The 24,269-nt window shown below is 38.0% G+C and overlaps 1 protein-coding gene across 3 annotated transcripts; it reads right to left on the bottom strand.

Moving 5' to 3' along the window:
• Positions 1 to 2,271: 2,271 nt before the first annotated feature.
• Positions 2,272 to 14,046, bottom strand: nt5c3a (5'-nucleotidase, cytosolic IIIA). 3 transcript variants are annotated; one of them, XM_052143911.1, is made up of 9 exons: positions 13,886 to 14,046; positions 7,596 to 7,694; positions 4,692 to 4,761; positions 4,516 to 4,562; positions 4,347 to 4,432; positions 4,180 to 4,269; positions 3,398 to 3,560; positions 3,045 to 3,245; positions 2,272 to 2,946 (listed from the first exon to the last, which is right to left on the bottom strand). In XM_052143911.1, the coding sequence occupies exons 1-9, from the start codon at positions 14,021 to 14,023 to the stop codon at positions 2,845 to 2,847; spliced, it is 996 nt and encodes a 331-aa protein (XP_051999871.1). In that variant the 5' UTR covers positions 14,024 to 14,046; the 3' UTR covers positions 2,272 to 2,844. The 3 variants fall into 3 exon arrangements, with proteins under 3 accessions (XP_051999871.1, XP_051999873.1, XP_051999872.1); XM_052143913.1 differs by lacking the exon at positions 13,886 to 14,046 and adding an exon at positions 8,154 to 8,197; XM_052143912.1 differs by having other exon boundaries at positions 2,824 to 2,969.
• Between the last annotated feature and the right edge of the window lie 10,223 nt (positions 14,047 to 24,269).

Here is a 24,269-nt window from a genome sequence, read left to right as displayed (position 1 = left end):
GTGGAGTGTTGAGATCCTTTGAAAATATGGTTCAGTTTATTAGAATTACCAGATCTCAGTTCTTTAGGTATTTACAGTTGCGCCACCTGCTCTGTACTATTTTTGGGAGTAGCATACGGAGTAGCATACACCCCCCTAAAGCGGCAGATACTCTAAATTAGCAGAGAGTAATTCACTGATGCCTCATGACCTTTTCCAAAAGCAGTAATCACCACTTTCAGAGGCTGGGGGATGGAGCTTCAACTTCTCTTAAGAGAATATGGGAGAAAGATTTAAATTTGGTATTGGAGGAGGGAGTGTGGGCTAGGATTCTAAAAAAAATAAGTCTACATCTACAGATGCAAGGTGCATCTGATGCAATTTAAGATTTTACATAGAGTCTATTGGACCCCCTCTAGATTGTCACAACCCATGACACAACCCATGTTTTTTGGGATGTGTTAAGATCCAAGAATTTTGTTTGAGGGTTCATCACATGTGTGATGTACTGGACACTCAATTTCAATTTAGTCCCAGACTCTGTATCTTAGGAGATGGGACAGTTATTAATATTGGGGATAATCATTTAAAAGGTCAGGGAGAGGGGTTTAATATATTTAATTGATTCCATATTTTATGTTGTGTTAGTTTGTCTTATGAATGGAACCAATAAAAATGGTTAATAACTAAAAAGAAAAGACCACATAGCTGTCTTATCTCACTTGCACAAAAATAAAAAAACATGGGAAGAACTAAGTGAAACAATTATGCCAAATTATTTATGGGTTTTTACGCTGCCTTCATGCGCTATAGGAATAATCCTTCTTCCCACTTCTGAAGTTGCAATAATGAGTACGTCGTGTTCAAATGCTTTGTTGTCGGAAAGAACAGGAAACATGGGCCATGCCAGGTTCATTCATACATATATTTTTAGAAACTTTTATTTTGACAGCATAATATACTGCACATGAATCCATTAGCTTGCTGATGTTAATGGAATTTGGGTCAAATGCAAGCTATTTTAACGGTGTGAAAATGTACAACATGCATCAAATGGTTGTTGATATACATAAATGAATATGACCGAAACGGCAAGCCCTGACAATTAGCTGTGTTAAGAAAAATTTATAAAACCTGTAATTCACTGCAGAAACCATACTCTCCTCCGCAATTTTGAAAGTTTATGAGTCCTAGTCCAAGTTTATGGTATCAAAATAATCTCTTGAGTTTCCCAATCGTAATTACAACTTGAAGTATCGTTCATTACAACTTCTGAGTAGGAAACTCTTATTTACGATAATTCCGATTTTACAACGTTTTTCCAACATTTTAATGGGGTTCAGGTATGACTGTGTGTAATTTATGTTGTAGAACAAAACGTGCACGTATCTTCAAGTAATGTGTACCACAGACCATTATAAAAACCCATAGGAAAATCCAGAGGGAACCATGTATATTAGCCTTTTGGGTTCACCTACAAATTGACCTCATGGCTATAAGAACGGTCTATTAAGTGCACTTGTGAGTGATTGAAGGCCACAAATGATGCACTAGATGCATCCTCCAAAATATGTGCAAAGGCTCTGAAACCAGGCTGTCTTCCATGGGTCCTCACAATTGAGACTGCCTTCGACTGTGCTTGATGACATGATGGCTGAGATATCCAGCCAAACTGGGCTGCAGCCCAGTAGAGTATGTAGCTTTGTAAACTCCATTTCATTTTTGTGAATTGGTTTGTTTGACTTTTTATGTAAATGAACCAATGCAAATAAACGATTCACCAATTGACTTGAGCCTGTGTGTAGAAGTCACTGCATCTTTTTTTTAAGCAAAATATTGTTATAACTGCAGCTGCTAATCATGTTTTCAACTTTTTAATATAAACTTTATATATATATATATATATATATATATATATATAATGAATTATTTTCAATTTTGGATGTTTATTTAGTACGAATTTATGTGTTCAATTTAATGTAGTTGTGTAATGTCACCCTAATTGAGATCGTCATTGTTTTTGAGCCAGATAAATTCTGTAAAATAGATGTATTAAAACGAGAATTAAATAATTTTTTTGATAGGTATATTAGGACTTTTGAAAGCATTTTTTTGTAGTTTCTGTATCTACTTTTGTTTAGATGTTTGTAAATCTGTGAAATAATTCTGTAGGAATCTGTCGGTATCACAATTCTATATAAAAGACCTGAGAGCAATTGTATCAAGAGCTAACAATGTGTAGTTATTTCCAACATTCATACATGCATTCTCACAAAACATCAAATACTCAGGAGAAACAAACTTTATTGCCCATCTCATAAGTGATCAGGAGGTAGTGCAAATTTTAACACCAAAAGCAGTTTGATTGATTATGATGACAAAAAATTTTCACAGGACAAAACACATCAAGATAGCATTGTAACATAAAACATGTAGTAGTATTGCTTTTATTTTTTTCTGTGCATGCAACATGCATACTCACATGAAATAGTTCCATGAGAACTGTAACAGCTCTTATGATTTTAAAAGTGCACATCATGTGAAGAACGATCATGAACATGATATGTATGTTGTGTGCAACATCCTTACTTATTGCAAACATTAGATAGAAATATTTCCATATCAAAAATACTGCAAACAATAATTTTCTTTTCTTTTGATAACACCGAGATGCAACAACAGCAGGGTGTTTATTAAAATAGTTCATTATGAAGATAGAACATGACTTTAAAAAAGGTCAGAGGGTGTATATGTATGACTTTTGAGGCATGCAGACAGAAAGAGCTTTGCCTCGGTGCTGGTTTTAGCCAATAGATTCAGAAAATCTTGGAATTTGAGTCTTATCCCAGCAGGCTGTGCTGTGAATTATAAGATCTTCTGCAGAATCGAATTAGGCACAACAAGAGTTTCATCCCTCACTAGGACAATATCATAAGAGTCCATGTACTTTTCCAACCGCTCTTCTACCTGTAAACACACAAAACAAACAACTTTACTAATCAGTGAAATTTTGTAAATTGTCACGACAACAGGCCTGTGTTGAGTGATGAGAAATAAATCACCACCTTATCATTGAGAAAGCCAATCTTGAGGATGTTTTCCACGTTGGGCACACCGTCTGCCATGTTGAGATCACCGAGTGAGTCTCCAAGCAGAATTATGTTGCCATTGTCCTTCAGTTGTTTGAAATATTCTGTGTTCCTCAGAGCACCATCATGCTTGTTGTAAACGTGGATCAGTTCTCCTTTAAATCCTTTCAAAACACCCTGTGAAACAATGTCCAAAACACCCTGTGAAGCTTTAATCCACATCAACAGATGATCATTACAGGCAAAATGACCCACGATTCCAATTAAAGAAAATTATGTTTGAGAAGAATGTGACCCGATCATGTTTTCTAAAGACCGTTGAGACTCACGTTCTCATCAAAGTCCATGAAGTTGGACACGACTTTGACGTTGGGGTGGTAGACACCAGCCTGTCTGATCACTTCCTCCAGCACATCTCCCAGACCCGCCGAGAAGATGAACACGGGAACAACGTGCTGCTGCAGCCGATCAAAGAACTGCTCGTAACCTTCCCTGTCACATGCAGCCAAATACATGTGAAACATCAGATCCAGCCAAACATCTCCAGTGATTTATTTAGTATTATATCCTCTTTTCTCCCCAATTTTGGATTGCCCAATTCCCACTACTTACTAGGTCCTCTAGATGGCACGGTTACTCACCTCAATCTGGGTGGGACAGTCAATCCGCGCAGCTTATCACGTGACCGTTGTGCATGACACCGTGGAGACTCACAGCATGTGGAGGCTCATGCTGCTCTCCACGATCCACACACAACTTACCACATGCCCCATTGAGAGAAAGAACCACTAATCACGACCACGAGGAGGTTACCCCATGTGACTCTACCCTCCCTAGCAACTGGGCTAATTTGGTTGCTTAGGAGACATGACTGGAGTCACTCAGCACACCCTGGATTCAAACTCGTGACTCAATAGTCAGTAGTCAGTGTCAATATTCGCTGTGCTATACAGACCCCCACTCCAATGTTTTAAGAAATTATGCCACAGGGATAGGTGGGGAGAAATACATTTGTCTTCACAAAACTACAGGTGTAGCTGCTGCTGGGTATAGCTGCTGCAATTCAAGCATGTGTTCATTTGTTGCTGAAAGTGAATGGACAAGTTTATACCTGAGACAGATGTCTGATTCTTGCACCACCTCGGGGAGTTTGGTCCTCTGCAATCTTTGCTCCACTAATAACGTGTGTGACTTAAAATACCTGAAGGAAAAAAAAAGGTGAAATGTATTTATTTTTGCCTTTTGAATGATAAATTTATATGAGATATGGTCCCTCACCACTCCACCATAAACGGATATTTCTCCTCCATGGTCAGATGAGGGTCTATCTCTATAGGGTAATACGTCTCCTTAAGCTTCAGCAGCTGGAGGAAGAACATTTTTACCATGAGTGGATACATCCCAAAAACACACTGTTATTGCAGTAATGATTTCGAAAATGACATACCTTCTTCCTACAATCTTCAGTAACCAGCTTGCAATTGTCAATAACATCTGTTAACGCAAAAAGTACAGATCAGTGTATTCCAAAGACACGTTTTTATGTGATTTCGAAAAATGCCAGTCAATTAAGGTTCATCTGCATTTATATTCTGAGGAAAGTTAGGGTTGGTTGGTACTCACTGTGACATGTTGGGCAGCGCTTTCCGTTTACAGCAAACCTGGTTAATGTCATATCAAAATCTGTGATGATCTATAGGACAGAAACAAAACAGTCAGCAGGGAGCAATGAATATATGGGAACATTTCTGTTTACTGCAAAAGTTTACTTCAGAGGTCATCAATCCAAATCCGTGATCCAGATTTGGACCCAAGATGCATGTCATTTTTTTATGGTAAATTATTAATTATGAATTAACAATGAACTATTTTTGTAACAGATTTCTGTTCATTGATTTCCCATCACAATGTTTTACTTATTGAACACTTTTTCACACTATGTATGAAAAAAAAAAGTCAGTTTAGTATTTTAGCATTTTATTTTATTTGTGACTAGGGTATTTATACTGTCCCTTAATGGTACAATTGAACGTGCATTTATCCGCTGATGTAGAAGCAACACTATTCTACAATACAGTTTTCAGCTGCAGTGCTGCCCCTCGACTTAATCCACAGTGTAAAACACTCTTATGAGCTAGTTCATTTTAGTTAAATCAAAACCACTTCAGTCAGAGCAGTTTTCGGATTAAATCTCACTGATCTGGAAGTTATGACTTTCGTCATGTCCAGCTATAAATAGTTTATAAATAAATTTAAATTGGTTCGAAATGATACAGCTAGAGTGCTGACTAGAACCAAGAAATATGATCATAGACCCATTTTACCATCACTGCATCGGCTACCATTTCAATCTTTTATTAATTAAAAAATTCTGTTAACTACTAACAAAGCTTTGAATTGTCTGTCTCCACAGTATTGAAGCGACCTTCTTTCACGTTATATTCTATCACGTTCATTACGATCACAAAATTCTGGTCTCTTAATAATTCCTATAATATCAAAATCCACAAAAGGAGGGAGATTTGGCTCCTAAACTCTCTCAATTTAAGTCTGGATTATATATTCATCTTTTCAGCCAGGCAAATACCTAATTTATGTGATTGTGTGCATACAGTTGCTGTTGTGTCCTGTGGAATGAAAGTGGATGTCTGTTTATCAGATGGTGTCATAGGGGCAGTACTGTATAGAAAATAAATTTTTATCATCACTCTTTGTTTTTTAATAATGATGAGCATCTTGCAGATTCTGCAAGGGGTATGTAAACATACACCCTCAGCTATTCTAATTTGTATTCCTATTTATGTGGTATATGCTACTGATTCCTCAACAACATGTTTGTCATATCTATGGATGGGAATTTAACAATACCGGATCCAATTACTCTTAACAATTATTTCAATACTTTCGAGGAAGAATTATTTGGGAATAAGAGAAGTGATTCCTACTGCATTTACCGACCTCTGGAGCTTGTTGCTAAATAGAACCACTAAAAAGAACCAGTTCATAAGGGTAATTTGTTGGGGATTCAGACTACACCGGAAGCACCTGATGTTTCGCTCTGCAGATTCAAAAGAATCGGCTCATAAATATGTCCATAACAAACTACGATGAGGTCATTGATGTCCGGACCTCTGTAAAGTTTTCATAATAAAAAATACAATTTGAATCTATACAACTGAATGAAAAATCAGTGGTCAAAAACTTAATTCAGCATAATTCAGATTAGACAGTTGGCTAAATCGTTTAGTGTCCAGTAATCATACTCTCTTTCTTTCTTTCTGCATCTGAATATCCTTAATTACCTACTATATACAGTAATATGTCAAAAACAGTATGCCAATGGTGTAGTTTTCCAACTACTCAGTATTTATAAAAAAAAGTAAACAAAAAATACCTGGATGACCTACTATTTCTGGCAAGATTCTGAAGTGCGGATGGACTGGATGATTTATGATCCCATAATCCCTCGGGAGCTAATGAGATGACACGTTCAAAACTCTGGATTGTATTAAATGCCAGTGAACAGAGTCAGATGTCTCTTTTCAACTGTTGTTGCTAGTTGCAAGTTGTTACTTTTGCTTAAATGGTGCTTGTTTCACAAAACCAGTGTAGATTATTTTCACGGTTGTTTTTATTACGTCAAAGATTCTGGTTTCCGAACAATGCCCACATTCCCAGATGAAGTATGTCCGTATAGGATGTGTGACGCAAATCTTGTCATCAGAAGAGCAATTTTTCAAACTGTGCATCTTTGAGCGCCCAGAATGTTGCTGTCATGAAGAAGTGCTAGAATATGTAAATTGTGGCTAAACATTAGGAGATGAAGGTAAAAATTACAACAGTGGATGTGCAAGTCAAGAGCGTGTGTGAGGAGGTCTGGAGACACATGAATTTGTATAACTGGAGTCTGAAGGAATATAAAAGACAACTTTGAGTCTAAACTACTGAAGAGAAATAGTCCAGCATCTCACAGCAGTCGGAGCATGCGTGCGCTATCTGCCTGTGTATGCACGCACAGTTATATGGAGTATACTTTGAAGCTCCCATTCGACTGTACACAAACGCTGAATGTTCACGTCAAATTGGAAGTATACTAACGGTTTAACCCTATCCATAAACTAACCTAGCCCTTACCATTGCTTTACAACACGCTCAAAAAAAGTTGGGACAGTTGAGGGTTTTCCACTGTGAAACATCAAAATTACAGACCGCTACTGTCTCAAGCCACCTGTAGAAGAATAGATTACTGAGGGAATTTAATGCAATAAAAATTGCATTTATTATTTACTAATATTTTTTACCTCAAATTTATAATTAATAGAACCTTTAATTAATCGACACTGCTAAGAGGAATCAAAACCGGAACCGTTAAATTCCTTGGGATTCCCATTCCTATTTGTGACTATGCTGGATAAATCAGCAGTTTTTGACTATTTAGGATTAATTATTCCTTTCTTTTATAAGATGTTATGGCTACCAACAGATGACCTATTTAAGCACAGGCTGGTGTGCTGATGGTGTGTGTACCTGCAGTTTAGATGCTCCACCCTTAATGAGACTGCAGATGATCTGCTCCACCCCCTCAGGGTCTCTGATGTGAACAGTGTTCTTCTCAAACTCCGGCATCTGCAGTCACACAACGTAAACAACACACTTAAAGAACCAATGAGATTGAAGTGATCAATAGGGATTGCTTAATTATTCCCGCCCCTTTCCTTAATGCTCTGCCGATGTCACTGAAGAGGGGGAGGAGCCAGAAGAGAGCAGTTTAATTGCCATTAAAAATATCAGCCATTGCATGTATGCATTTATAATACACAAAAGCAAAGTGCAACAACAAACCCAATCAAGAGTCACCTTTCAAAGCCAGTCAATTATGCAACTCAATTTGTTCTAGTTCAAATCCACATTAAGCTCGCATGTTTGTTTTTTCACACATAAAACATTTTTGTCATAACAGCAATTTATATTGCCTCAGTCCATAAAATACTGACTTTATAAACATTCACTATATAACATGATGAGTAAACAAACACTGGTCCATCCAGTAATAACTCTCTGTATATAAATAGCTTGTATTCATACCCCTCTCTCTCTCTTCCAGGCACCGTGTCAAACAGAAAAGAAAATGTTTTCTTGTGTAACACTTGCTTATAAAGAGCTGCCACACAGGGGGCGTCGCCTCAGAACCGGTTACACCCCATAATCTTAAACTCTGCAGATAATAACATGACCCACACCCACATGACATATCCAAAAAGACAACACAAACAACCAGAATCTGTACTAATGACACAGGTGAAGCTCCAGTTCAGTTGGGTAGGAGTTAGTAAGAGACCCGTTCACCACTTAAATATCGGCATCTATAAAAATGAAAGAATGAAGCCAGACAGTGGTTGTGTACAGCTCCCCTAACTAAATTATGCTGAGCGCAAGGCCTAAGGTGCTCTCCTATCTCGGAGCGAGTGGTATGTGTGGTTCATAGGTCAGGGTTCTACAGCTCTACCCATCTTTAAGTTACAGAACTAAATTATCAGAAACAATGAGTGTTAAAACTGTTATGTTCATATATTTGAGCAGTAAATGTGTTCCACCCACATAACATTCACAGTCGTGTTGGTACATGTCAATCTGTTTCTGATTCCAGTGATGATGCATGTCTTTAATCATTACACACTAGTCAATTCACTACTCTACATCTCTATGTACATTGCAAATGTTTACCCACTCTAGAGGTCAAATATGCTTAAGGCGGGTGCACACTGTACGATTTTGGCCACAATTCTGTCGTCTGAGGCAAATTTCGGGAATCCTAAAGGATTTCTCTCATCGCTGGGCAAAAATCAACAATCTTACAATGTTCAGTGCGACATGTTCAGACGCCCGATTAATAGCCTTTGCGATGATCTTCAGCCTCAGACGAAATTTGGGCAGTGTCTGAAATTTAGCATCACAGCCGTATAGTGTGACTGCTATTATGACGACCAGATGAGATATTCCGCTCCTCTCTTGCACCCGAAATAAACCTGCTCTGCGTTTGCACCATAGCAACATTTGTGCCCAGTTATCACTCTACTCAAGCACTTTCAATTTGTTTTCTTCTTTTTTATTTAACAAAATCCATCTTTCTTGTAAATGTTAGCCTATGCTCGTAATGGAATGGTATTTGAGCAATGGAAATGCTGATGTCCTGACTTTCAGAGAGAAAAACAATTGCTCATCCCTGGTGGGCAAATTTCTGTTTCGCTTCTATTTCGCAACACTCCCGTAACTTCAGTCACATTAACTGATCGGGACAATTTGTACCACAGTCGGCTATGATGTATATCATACAGTCTGACATACACTCACTTAAAGGATTATTAGGAACACCATACTAGTACTGTGTTTGACCCCCTTTCGCCTTCAGAACTGCCTTAATTCTACGTGGCATTGATTCAACAAGGTGCTGAAAGTATTCTTTAGAAATGTAGGCCCATATTGATTGGATAGGATCTTGCAGTTGATGGAGATTTGTGGGATGCACATCCAGGGCACGAAGCTCCCGTTCCACCACATCCCAAAGATGCTCTATTGGGTTGAGATCTGGTGACTGTGGGGGCCATTTTAGTACAGTGAACTCATTGTCATGTTCAAGAAACCAATTTGAAATGATTCAAGCTTTGTGACATGGTGCATTATCCTGCTGGAAGTAGCCATCAGAGGATGGGTACATGGTGGCCATAAAGGGATGGACATGGTCAGAAACAATGCCCAGGTAGGCCGTGGCATTTAAACGATGCCCAATTGGCACTAAGGGGCCTAATGTGTGCCAAGAAAACATCCACAACATTACACCACCACCACCAGCCTGCACAGTGGTAACAAGGCATGATGGATCCATGTTCTCATTCTGTTTACGCCAAATTCTGACTCTACCATCTGAATGTCTCAACAGAAATCGAGACTCATCAGACCAGGCAACATTTTTCCAGTCTTCAACTGTCCAATTTTGGTGAGCTCTTGCCAATTGTAGCCTCTTTTTCCTATTTGTAGTGGAGATGAGTGGTACCCGGTGGGGTCTTCTGCTGTTGTAGCCCATCCGCCTCAAGGTTGTGCGTGTTGTGGCTTCACAAATGCTTTGCTGCATACCTCGGTTGTAACGAGTGGTTATTTCAGGCAAAGTTGCTCTTCTATCAGCTTGAATCAGTTGGCACATTCTCCTCTGACCTCTAGCATCAACAAGGCATTTTCAGCCCACAGGACTGCCGCATACTGGATGTTTTTCCTTTTCACACCATTCTTTGTAAACCCTAGAAATGGTTGTGCGTGAAAATCCCAGTAACTGAGCAGATTGTGAAATACTAAGACCGGCCCGTCTGGCACCAACAACCATGCCACGCTCAAAATTGCTTAAATCACCTTTCTTTCCCATTCTGACATTCAGTTTGGAGTTCAGGAGATTGTCTTGACCAGGACCACACCCCTAAATGCATTGAAGCAACTGCCATGTGATTGGTTGATTAGATAATTGCATTAATGAGAAATTGAACAGGTGTTCCTAATAATCCTTTAGGTGAGTGTAATGTCGCACAGTGTGCCATGGCGATATCAATATGCGTTCATATCATACAGTCTGACAAGCAACAACCGTAAAGGACTATTATAAATCGTACAGTGTGCACCCACCTTTACTCATACTGAGCATTAAGACAATGCTGCTTAACACAAATGCTGCATAACGTCTAACATCCTTAAATACAATGATGAGCCCTAAAATTATGACCACCTGCCTAATAAGTGACGCCAAAACAGTGCCGACCCACTGAGACTTGGATGCTACAAGGCCCTTGAATGTGTCCTGTGGTATCTGGAACCAAGAAATTAGCAGCAGATCCTTCAAATCCTGCAAATTGTGTGGAGCTGCCGTGGATCGGACTTGTTGATCCAGCACATCTAACAGATACTCAATCAGATTAAGATCTGGAGAATTTGGAGGCCAGGCCAACACCTTGAACTCTTCATCATGTTCCTCAAATAATTCCCGAACAACGTGAGCAGTGTGGCATGGCACATTATTCTTCTTAAAGAGGCCACACTGCCTTCAGGGAATACATTTCCATGAAGCGGAGTACCTGGTCTGCAACGATGTTTAGGTAGGTGGCACGTGTCAAATTGACGTCCACATGAATGGCTGGAACCAGGGATTCCCAGTAGAGCATCACACTCCCTCCAACAGTCTGAATTCAAATAAGAGACAGAATTTGTGCAACAGTATAGAGGACTTTAAAATGTTTAAGTCCTGCATTTAATGTTTAATGATAAAAGTTCCTTAATACCCTAAATATGTTCATGGTATAATCGAACCGTTCTCTCGCGGTAAACCAAATATTTAAAAAGGTTACCGTGCACATATTTAGGCTATTAAGGCACCTTTCTCTTTATCATTAAACATTAAATGCATGCAGGACTTCAATGTTTTAAAGTCCTCTATACTGTTGCATGAATTCTGTCTCTTGTATGAATTTAAGCAATCAGATTTGTACACAGCCAGGATAAACTAAATATTATCTTTGTGTTTGGAAGCGCTTTGAAAATCAGATGCTGTTCTCTGTAGTGCTTCAAATAAATGCACTGCCTGCGCTCACACTGCTATTGTCCAGCAAGCATTCCACTGAACAAATGGTATTTCACATAAGGCTGACATTTATGTGGATTTATAATATGTATCTAAAAATAATTTATTTAGAGCTCAGGCCTTTTGGGTTCATAGGACCCTGGGCAACGGCCCAATCGGTGGTTAATCCATCCCTAGTCGGTTCGAACCAGACGGGACAGCCTTCGTTGCCCTCACACATCGATGAGCCTTGGTTGAGCAATGAACCAAGGTTTGTCCCTCCTCGGAACACTGTCGGTAGGTATTCACCACTGCTGTGTGGGAGCACCCCACAAGCCTTGCCATTTCAGAGATGCTCTGACCCAGTCTTCTGGCCTTAACAATTGGTCCCTTGTCAAAGTCACTCAGGTCTTTACTCCTGCCCATTTCTCCGGCATTCAACACGCTGACTATGAGAACTGATTGTTTGCTTACCATCTAATCTACCCAGACCTTGACATGTGTCATTGTTAGGAGATGATCAACATTATTCACTTCACCTGTGAGTGGTCATAATAGTTTGGCTCATTGGTGTATAATATTGTCTATGATAAAATTCAGTTTGCATTAAATGAACTTTTGTTGTAATGACAATAATTATTTCAGAACAATGCGTTTAATGTGATGTGACAGCAATAGGATTAATGTGCTACCCTATAAATCCTCTATAATGGCGTTTTGGGTCTTTTCAACAATGAGTTCACTGATCAATTCAGCTTTTGCTCATCTGATGCAGAGCAACTTCTGAAATACATTTAACAGATATATTTGCCAGCAGACAGTAAAGACCTTTGCTTTCTCCAATAAGCTTGAAAACAAAACAAAATTAGAGAGTGTTGGGTAAATTACTCAAATTAAGTAATCCACTACGAACTATTGCTCAAATATTGTGATTGCATTACTTTGCTAAATACTTCAATGGAAAAGTAATCCTATTACTATGATTTAATTTTAAGTTACTATAGAAAATAGTATAATAGAAATGTTTGTTTTCTGCTCAACAAATTCTGTCTATATCTATGTTCATTGTCACGAATACTTTAACTGTCACAGAAACTCAAAACAGATTACAAAGTAATTAGTTACTGTAATGTAACAACTTTTAAATAAAAAGTAGTGTAGCATGTTATATTTTATATTCTCGTAATCCGATTACAGTAACTGTCACTTTGTAACCCAAATAATGCACTTAAAATTATTCAATTGAAAGTCAGTAACTGTAATCGGATTACGAGAATTTAAAATATAACATGCTACAATACTTTTTTATTTAAAAGTTGTTACATTACAGTAACTAATTACTTTGTAATCTGATTGCACCCAACACTGCTTATACAAAACCATGCATCAACATTATACACGGTTTATCATTTAAATAAATACATGAAGTACATACATTTATAAAATGATCCAGTTCTGAAAAAAGTAAATGAAGGTTAATGCTGTCACAGTTTTCTTACAAAAACTTACCATGGTATTTTGGTGAAAATTAGTTACCATGCAAAATTTTTGAAAGGGTTATTATACATTAGTGTTTTCCCATACAGAAAACTGATAAATGGCAAAATGGTTTTACTTATATGGTTTTTGCTGAAAAGGGTCACATATTTGCAAATATATTTCCAAATACTACAAAAATGGCCGTTCTCATATAGCCTATGCAAAATATATTTTCCCAAACGGCCTTCATAGTAGTATTTGGACATAAATGTGGAACATATGTGCAAATGTCTGGCCCTTTTTATATCAGTGAAAACCATATATCATTTTTTGTTGTTGTTGCAATATTTCTGGTTTTTGTATGGGTTAATCATCCTATGTAGAGCCTTTCGATAACCAAAAAAAGGATTTGTGAAAAGTTTTAACTAGACTGGATGTGACACTGACACAACAGTATTTATTCTCTGTAAAGATTCAGACTACTGGATTACATCTACAGCCCATCTACACTGAACGGAACGGAACGGAACGGAACGCGACGCGACTGGCGCGCGGGGCACAGTGCAGTTCACACAAATGTCCTCGCGCTGAACGCTCCCGTTGAAAACATCGCAGACAGCTGTCAAGTGTCAACGCATCCGAGTTTTGATGATTGTAAAGGGGAGCGTTTTGTTTTGCCGCATCGCTCGCTCGCAGTGTAGACCGGCTGCGCGTTACACAAATTGAAAGTGTATGCGCTCACCATTTCGATTATCTTGGTTTTCTTGCCTGCTCTCTGTTTTTTGGTGAAAATGTACTGCGCGAACACGATTCCGCCGAACAGCGCGCACACAGTGGCGCTCGCCATCGCGCCGACTTTTACCACACCGTTACTGTCCATGACCGCTCTCCATTAAAACACAAAACCTGTCGCGCAGTTACTACGTTATCATGGGCTGTCGGAACGGCATACTACCGGTATGCATCATGAAATACCCGGATGAAATACTACAGTTGCAGTTGCGGTATGCTACCACTCGACGATTTTGCGACTGGTAGTTTTATTGCTCTCCCCATTTAGTCCATGGGCCCAGGCCACAATTTTCACTAATTGGTACCACCCAAGGTGGCAAATTCTAGTTTGATTTTTTTTTTTTTAGTCCATATCTCTAGATGATATTTCAACATGATAACCTTTTGTAAGTGGTAGCTTTGTCACAGAAATTAGCCTTCAATGAGCAATGACACTAACCGTTGAGCCGAAGAATGAAAAAATCTTGTAACTTTATTTGAACAGAACATGTCATACAAAGAATAACAAAATAATTATACCTTATTCATGAACTTATTTGGCCATTGCAAAATGTTTCTGTTTATTCACCATCATCATCATCATCATCGTCATCATCATCATATTCAACCAGTTTCATGACATCAGTATTCTCCTCCTCCTCTGCCCTCTGATTGCTGCAGGTTTGTAGCTTGCACATTTCTGTGCACTTTAATTTATTGGCAAGACAGGAACAGTCGGGAAGCTTGCAGGTCCGTGAACACTTACAGGCCATAAGCTCCAGAACAGCAATTGGTGCTGGGGGTCCCCTCATCCAGTCTAACATCAGCATACCTGTACAAATAAGTGGGAGATATTTCTCATCCATTTCGGTGAGGTGTCCAAATGTCAAGAAATTACCTATAGATATTTATACTATTGTATTATTAGTTATTAGAAAATGTAATTATTGTATTTATTATAAGCATACCTTTGTCATCAGTTGTCCATCCATGTCCTTTTGGTTCGGGTATGTCTGGCTGTCCTTCCAGACAGTGCCTCCAGACAGCTGTCTGGTAATTGGCACGCTGTATATGCAGCTTTAAGCAGTCCCTGCAAGGGGGAAGTAGGCTGGACTCCACTTCACCTCTTTTGGTACAGAATAGCAGGTAACGTAGATCGTTAACATCACATACACTAGACGATGGTGCATACATCCTGCAGACAAATTATTCCATGTTGCTGTATAATTCCTCTGATACATCCCAGGAGGTTCCCAGGGATTTGAAGGACTCTTGGAATGTCCTGTTTCCTTTCACAAGTTTGAGAGCGGAAAGTTTTCCTCGTCCTGCAAAAGCACTTACGCTATCACAACCCGTAAAGTCATGTACCCCTATAAGAGCATCACATAGATCATCTCCAAGGAGCTGAGCAAGGTTGCTGATGTTGATGTACCTTGTTCGATTCTGAGTGCCAGATTTCAGATAAAGGGGGCAGTTTATCTTCTTACAGCATCCAAGACAAAGGATCATGACATCCGTATCCTCACTCACAATAACTGTGGTTTGATAGCCATTCTGGCTAGCATGATTTGCATGTAGGAGCATACGGGTATCGGCCTCCTCATGGGAAGATTTCAGCTCTTCAACAACATTCCAGTCTTTTTTGGTCAGACAATAGCATCTCTCTCCACAGGTTGCAAATAGCTGCTTGTCCTGAAGCTTTACCCGGTTTCTGCTAGCTTCCACTGGTCCACAATGAATGTTATCAAGGCTGTTTTACTGTCTGTATCACTTAACAGCTTTCTCCACTGCACTACATTGTGTCCCGGGGCAATGTTCTTTCATTGAGTGCTACTTGCTGAACCACGATTGTATCTGTCAGCATTCTTGATTGATGTTTTCCAGTGCACATCAAACACCACATCTATCCGCTTACTGTTTCTTCCTTCGTGCAACATTAGGTTCAATACAGAATCGGCAATCTCTCCAAAAGTCTTGCCATCAACTTTTAGTTTCTGAACAAGGCTCATTCCATCAATGATGTATGCAGAGTGTTCTCCAATATCTTCAACCGATGATGCTGATTTCTCTAACTCTCTTGCAAGAGCAGCCTTATTAGTTTTCCGCAATGAGCCATCTGGATTTGAAAGTGCCCAAGGCAATGGACCAAGTGGATGAGCCAGGACATCTTTAATTTGAAGTTCTCTACTTTGCGAAGCAATGATCATATGCCCAAAGAGATTTCTGTCAGCTTTCAAGACCACCTCTTTCTTCTGTGCTTGTTTTACTCTAGCACTTGTCTTGATGCTTGAGAATGTCTTCAGATTCTGTTTTCTCAATTTGTCATGGAACCTGGTTGCAGGTGACTCTTTCTCTAAATGTTCACTTCTGAACGCCTGATATGCCTGCTCTCCAGTCTGGTGAGCTTGCAGCAGATCACTGGCTATGTCGGGTGACACAGCCATTCCTGTGGAAAGACTAATGATATCAGACTGATCTGGACCTAGAGGGTTTACCCAGCTTCTCTCCATAAGTTCTACAAAGGCATTTACATCTGCCATATCCTTCTCTATCCTGGGCTTCTGTAAATCTTGATGACTGAAACACTCTGTCGACTCATTCCCTGTCATGTTCCTGAGTTGCCTCAGATACTGACTTCTGTTTTCTGAAGTGAGATAGTATCTGGTGACTGCTCCAGTTTTTAGGCTAAAACCCTTGGTTCCACCGGCAGTCTGGGTGTCCTTGTTTACAGTCTCCTCAATTGTCTGGTCTACCGAATCTTTCCAAAGGGATTGTTCCTGCCCAGCTGGACAGAAAAACCACCCTTGTGAAGTAATCTGGTTTTGAACTCACATGAAATTTCAGCCGTCTTAAACTACTTCACATCTCTGCATCTCCACACACTCATCAATCTTTTTTTAATTACTCACAAAGTTGTTATTGTATAAAATAGGTATCAAATGAAAAAGTGGACCTTCTGCTTCACAGTGATGCTAGTAGATTGTATTGTAGAACAAAGATGGTCTGAGTAATCTTGATTTGAAAAATCTAATTAAAATAAAACAAAGTTGCAATCATCGGTCATTTCTTCACTCATTTTCACACAAAGAAGTGCCTGTAGCCTCCAAGGGTAACACATATCAAAATAAACAGCAGGACTCACCTTTTCAGATGAAAATAGTGGCTTATCTGTACAACGAGGTATGGAGGAGTAATCTGAAACTTTTGAAACTAGCACCAGTCGTTGTTGTTGCATAATATTATTTCATATACAGTACATACATATTTTTTCAAATTGCTAGGTCATGGATTGTCCCACCATCATGGTTCTGATATCACCAGATTACAGACAGTCTTGTCTATCCATATCTGAAAAGATACCCCCCTTAACATCAATATCTTTTGAGATAGATTTACAAATATAACAATTTAGTAGATGCAAAAAAACATTTTCTTTAATATGAAGGCTAATATAAAACGTATACCGCATATATCATGTCAAATTATTGCAGATCTGGATAGCCCTGACTGTCCTGAAAAAATAAACATATAGCATGTATGGCTACCTCTTATAATAGATTTCATACAAACCTGCGGGGCAGATACTGTAGGACGATAATGGCAATAATAATGATTGTCCCAAAATATTAGTAAAGCTACTCATTTGAAAAGGTTATCATGTTTCAAAGTACCTATATGGACTCTACAAAGAGTAGTACCAAAGAGATTAGTACCAAAGAGATTTTGCCACCTTAGGTGGTACCAAATTCTGGCTTGGCCCATGGACTAATTCTTTTTTTTCCCTCCCTCGATGTGTCAGAAATCTCATTCACTATTTCCTATAATGAATGGCAGTGAGTGCACTATATCGCGGCAGGGAGTGAACGAAATGAGCATGTGAAGGCTGCGTCCTCCGGAGGTTGCATTATCGGTCGCATACGTCACCGAGGCTGTCTCGTTTCAGAAAAGCGAGTAGGACTTTGTCTGATGCGGTGTATCCTTCGTGGGCACTCACAATCCACAATTCTTGCTTCAACGGAAATGTCTAAAATACAATGACGGCAATTTGCCCGTACTTGGAAGTACCTCAGTAGATGGGTGCAGAGTATATAATATGTATAATTATATTAATATATATAATTATAATAAAGTATTAGACTAAAAATACACCTGTAAAATCTATTTTCTTTTCTCCTTACATCATTATAACTCTCCTAAAAAATACCTCATGCATTCCCTTCCAGAGGTACTTCATTACCTTCTCACTGAAAGCTTTTTAAATAATTTTATTATTGCAGTATTTACAAACAAACATGGTAACATATAATCCATAACTTCAGTATAAGGATATATAGAAAACAGTCAGAGGAAACAGCTCTTAATAACATGAATAATAAAAAAATGAAATAAATAAATAACCCAGTGATAAGCCATTATCATACCAGGGGAGAATAAAGTCAATGTTCAGTTATTTTCTATAGTCGGGAAGTGCTTTAGGATGTTGTACAATTTTTGTTCTTTTGGACCTTTTAGAATTTTTTGAGATTTAAAATACTATTTTAATTCATTTAAAAAAAAATAAATTAAAAAAAATGGGGGGATGATTTTATAGTTCTACACTTGTGGATTAAAAAACTTAGCTAGGCACAGAATTGCATTACAACAGAGTTCATTGTCTTTGCTTTGCAATATCAAACCAAATGTTACGTCGTCTCAGGAGGTTGAAGTCAGGAATGAAGAGATCTTTTGCTGTATCCAATTATGCATGCCACACCAAAATATTTGTACCAGGTTGCATGAGGAAAAAACATGGTCCGTAGTTTCAACATAATTTTCACAAAATGTGCATGCATTATCATCAATACCAAAGTGAAGTCTTTCTTTAGAGGGGTAAATGTTGTTCATAACTTTGAAGTGTGTTTATTCCATTTTGGGGGTATAGGAAGTGTCAAATACATTGTTCTTAGTTTAGTTATTGAATTTATATCAAATTTATGCAGGATGCCATTTTTGTTGGGCTTTTCGGGGTAAAGGTTTTCAGTGAAACAACTTCTAATAAAATTATTTTATTAGAAGTTGTTTAACTTTTTTATTTAACTTTTTATTCAAAATTAAAATCCCTTGAATTGATAGTGGAGTCAGTCGTGGCTGTATCATTTGGTATGTAAGTATATTTTTTGTTAGAAAAACACATTTTTGGGGAAGTGCTTTATATCATTTAGTAAAGTCTGATTGTGAGGATTTGAAAATATGTTTAGTGCAAAATTGTTCACAGTTTTCACAAAAGATTGCCACTGGCATCCATTAAGTCATATATTCCTCCCAAACCAATCTTCAAAAAACAAAGATCTGTTGCGGTGTAGCACATATCGATTATTCCAGAGCACAGAGGTGTGTGGTGAAAAGTTATGTAAATATAACATTTTCCAATATAACAGGATTTGTTTGTGGAACTCTGATAGAGATATAGGTAATTTGTTAATATTAAAGTCTGTCCTGAGAAGAAAATCCTGGCCTCCAACTTTTTTGAATAAGTGCTCTGGGATACAATACCAAAATGAGCCACTGTGTTTGATCCAGGACTTCAACCTATTTATTTTTAAGGTTCCATTAAGACAATCAAAGTCAATAACTCTAAGTCCTCCATCCTTTATATCTTCAACCATACTACTTTTTTCAGATAATGAGGTCTGTTTCTCCAAATGAAGTTAGAATTGATTTGGTTAATGGATTTGATAAATTTCTGTGGAGTAGGCTGGGTAAATACATCTTGAAAAAACATTCCATTTTAGTTAGATAAATCCTTCTCACTCAAAGCACTCGCGCTTGTTAAAGAGTGGCGTGCTGTCATAGCAACCATGTTACATTCCACTTGTCTTACGAAGCCCGTCTCGTTTAAACGAGACTTGTTTAAAGGACTACACTCGGTATACTGCAGCCTTCAAAGGACGCATCCTATCTAGCACGCAGCCTTCCAAACAGACACAATTGAGTGGCTGACGTATACACCAGCAACGTAGCTTTGGGCTGTCACAGAAACGTCACATATGGACTTTTAAAATACTTTTGTTATTCTTATTAAATAATATATTAATACAATAAATGTTCATTCTGTTTGTAATTTTTAATATATATGTTAATGTAAAGAGTAAACACATTTTATTAAATGTATATTATTGTATTTATTTGTTATACTTTAGTATTTTAAACTCCTTGGTTTTGTATTGAATAGGAAAAACTGCACCATCACTAAAAAGTTATTTTTAATGAAATCTAGACAGCAGCTTCACTCCAACACCTTTTCCTTGAGTAATCATGCTAGATCTAGAAAATCACTTGACATTATATAAAATATAATTGAAAGCTGTTTGGTTTGTTAAACGAAGCTTAACATTGTCTTTGTGTTTGTTTTTGAGTTGCCACAGTATGCAATAGACTGGCATGTCTTAAGCTCAATATTAGGTAAAAAATGTAAAAAATAAACAGCTTTCTCAAGAAACTCGTCAGTCAATCATTGTTTTGAGGAATGAATGATATACAGTGTTTGAAATTGCCAAAAAAACTGAAGATTTCATACAAAGATGTAACTACAGTCTTCAAAGACACAGGACAACTGACTCTAACAAGGACAGAATGAGATGTGGAAGACCAGATGTACAACTACACAAGAAGATAAGTACATCAGAGTCTCTAGTTTGAGAAATAGACGCCTCGCATGTCCTCCGCTGACAGCTTCATTGAATTCTACCTGCTCAACACCAGTTTCATGTACAACAGTAAAGAGAAGACTCAGGAGTGCAGGCCTTATGGGAAGAATTGCAAATACCAGTGTACATGTTATAACCGAATATTAAATTTATCCACAGAATTATCATTTCCACTGTGTGCAGTGTCCTGAGTTAAAATAATATCACCTCAGTGAATTATTTAGTAAATCAAGTATTCTTCATCTTAATGGCAAAATTCTGTATAAAATATAAAAAATTGTATATTTGAAATGGTATCTGTAAGTTTTGCATTTCTATCTGTTATGTTTTTTTTTATTATTATTTATTTTATTTTATTTATTTGTATTTTTATCGACACTTATTTTCATTTACATGTAGCCTATATATGAATTGATTTATTTTGTATTGAACAGCAAAATTAGAAATTCAATTGTGAAGTGCTCATTGTGACAGTTTTTTTTTATTGATTCATAAACATATCACAAAAAAAAAACATATATACATTGAATCACATTTAACATTTAATCCCCACTATTAGCTCCCCCTCCCAATCACCAACCCTGACTCCCAACGAACATCCCTGTGGTCACAACACAAACACACACACACACACACACACACACACACACACACATGTTTGGTTTCCATGTTTTATGGGGACTTTCCATAGACATAATGGTTTTTATACTGTACAAACTTTATATTCTATCCCCTAAACCTAACCCTACCCCTAAACCTAAACCTCACAGAAAACTTTCTGCATTTTTACATTTTCAAAAAACATAATTTAGTATGATTTATAAGCTGTTTTCCTCATGGGGACCGACAAAATGTCCCCACAAGGTCAAAAATTTCGGGTTTTACTATCCTTATGGGGACATTTGGTCCCCACAAAGTGATAAATACACGCTCACACATACACACACACACACACACACACACGCACACACACACAAAACAGAAAAAAGAATAAAATAATAATGTATAATTAAAACTAAACTACTCTCTCCACCGCCCCTCCCCGAGAGTCTCCCAAAAACAATAAGTTGCCCCACTTCCTATCAAATAAATTCTGAACCCCAATCCTTCTGCTTCACCCCTCCTCGAAGATTTTGTGCCCAGGGGCCTCTGCTTTCTAAATCCGTGCCTGGCAGGGAGTAATACACTAACGGCTCATGACATTTTCAAAAGCAGTAATCACCTCTCCCAGAGTATCTGCCGCTTTAGGGGGCAGATACATAAACAAAACAGTGCCGGTGGCGGAGCTGTAAATACCTATAGAACTGAGATCAGGGAATCCCAAAACTTTTAACCAAAATTTCAAAAGATCTCAACACTCCACTCTCATATAGATTACAGAGTGTAGTAACCCCCCTCACAATCCACTCTAATCAGCAGAAAGGGGACTTATTAATATATAATTTAGGGTTTAGCCATTTGCTTGAGGCAACATTTAAATAAATGTCTGAATTAAACACTCTGGACACAAATGCGAGATAATGGGGTGTAACTTAACTTCTCAGATTAGTTTGATAGAAAGGCTTTGCAATGGCAAAATAGGAGCAAGAACTTCCTGTTCAATACAAAACCAGGGAGGGGCTCTCTCAGAGGGAAGTGACCAATGAGCCAAATGTCTGATGTCTATGCATAATAATAAAAAATAAATAAATAAATAAATAAAATTTAAAATCTTGGGTAGGCCTAGCCCACCTTTGTCAATCGGTCTATGTAACCTATTAAAATGTAATCTAGAACTCATACCATTCCAAATGAAGGACTTTGCTATGCTATCAAATTGCTTGAAATAAGAGAGGGGGGTCATCTACAGGGAGAGATTGTAGCAGGTAGTTACATTTTGGAATACAATTAATTTTAATAACATTAACCTTCCCAATCATAGATAAATGTAACATTAAACTTCCCAATCATAGATAAATGCCCACCTCGAAAAACTTTTTATTAAGGAGTTAAAATGAAATCAGATACATTTGCTGGGAATAAAATGCCCAAATGCTTAATGCCCTGGTTGGTAAGCCGTTACTGGGAAGTAACAATTGGATTTAGAACAATTGACTCTGTATCCTGAGAACTTAATAATTATAATTAAAATTAATAATTCTATGGATGCAAAGCATAGATCTAATGGGGTCGGAGACAAATAATAAAATATCATCTATGTAAAGCAAAAGCTTATGCGCCATACCTCCAGCCACCACTCCTGGAAAATCATCTTCCCTTTTTATCGTGGCTACTAATGGTTCCAGGGCAATACAGAACAATAATGGGGAAAGAGGGCAACCCTGCCGGGTACCCCTATTCAGAGTGAAATAAATTGAAATTAATAAATTTGTTTGTACTGCCGCCAGTGGGTGTCTATAAAGTAACTTAATCCATCCAATAAAATTATTCTCAATCCCAGGGCCCTGGGTAGCTCAGCGAGTAAAGACGTGGAATACCACACCCATGGAGTCACAAGTTCAAATCCAGGGCATGCTAAATGACTCCAACCAGGTCTCCCAAGCAACCAGATTGGCTTGGTTGCTAGGGAGGGTAGAGTCACATGGGGTAACCTCCTCGTGGTCCCCATAATGTGGTTCTTGCTCTCAGTGGGGCGTGTGGTGAGTTGTGCGTGGATGCCGTGTGGATTAGCAGGGGAAACCCCACCTAATATATTTGTATAAGAGATGTCATAACTTTACTTAGCCAGATTCCTTAATTAAACCAAATTCCCTTCCATCTACACAAGTTCTTGTGCTTTGAATTTTTTGATGAATGAGGGATACTGTATGATCCGACACCTAAGAACCGCCAAAGTGCCCCCAAAGCCATGCCCACAGAGGATACTGAGGACCAGTTGTTCTCCATATAGACATTGATTTCAGCCTTTAGTATTTGTTTGGAATTTAGGATTTTGCAAAAGGGATACATTAAAGTGCTGACTATATTACTTTTTTTCTCTGTATGTGGCAACACCTCTAAAATCACCTGGGCATGATCTGAGACTCAAATGTTTCCAATTTAACAATCAACAACAGATGAGATGAGGGACTTAAATATAAAAAAATCTATTCTAGAATAAATCTTATGGACTGATGAAAAAAAGGTATAGTTCCTAACAGCTGGGTTCAAAAGTCTCCAAATATCTGTAAGACCAAGATTTTTACACATCCTGTGAAGTGTCACTGATGCTCTAGGGGGCTTACACACATTTGCTTTACTATGATCAAGGACTGAGTCCATCAAAAGACTAAAGTTTCCTCCCAATATTATATAATGAGGGGTGCCAGTGGCTGAGATTTATAAAAACGCCCTGATCATCAATGTTAGGTGCATAAATATTAGTCAAAATCGATCTTTGCCCCTGAATTTCTGCTAAAACAATAATGACTCTTCCTAAGTTATCTTTAATCTGTTTGAAACATTTAAATTGTAGACGTTTACTTATCAATGTAATGACCCCCCTGCTCTTACTTGAGGCAGCACTAAAGAAAACATGTCCACCCATATCTTCCCAAAATGTTCAGCTTCCTGCGGGGAAAGATGCGTTTCTTGAAGAAACACTATATCAAATTTCTTACATTTAAGAAAAGAAATAACCTTCCTTCTTTTTATTGGGTGCCCTAAACCATTCACATTCAACATGGTGAG

This window comes from Xyrauchen texanus, chromosome 15 (assembly GCF_025860055.1).
Source record: "Xyrauchen texanus isolate HMW12.3.18 chromosome 15, RBS_HiC_50CHRs, whole genome shotgun sequence".
Classification (NCBI taxonomy): domain Eukaryota; kingdom Metazoa; phylum Chordata; class Actinopteri; order Cypriniformes; family Catostomidae; genus Xyrauchen; species Xyrauchen texanus.
This window is presented reverse-complemented; position numbering and strand designations above follow the sequence as displayed.

What these genes read in the sequence shown, in the direction of transcription:
- nt5c3a (XM_052143911.1), bottom strand. Translation starts at nt 14,023, where the DNA reads ATGGACAGTAACGGTGTGGTAAAAGTCGGCGCGATGGCGAGCGCCACT. An exon ending in GCGCTGCCCAACATGTCACA is followed by an intron (nt 4,563 to 4,691) that starts GTGAGTACCAAC and finishes TTGCGTTAACAG; the next exon opens with ATGTTATTGACAATTGCAAG. An exon ending in TATCCGTTTATGGTGGAGTG is followed by an intron (nt 4,270 to 4,346) that starts GTGAGGGACCAT and finishes TTTTTCCTTCAG; the next exon opens with GTATTTTAAGTCACACACGT.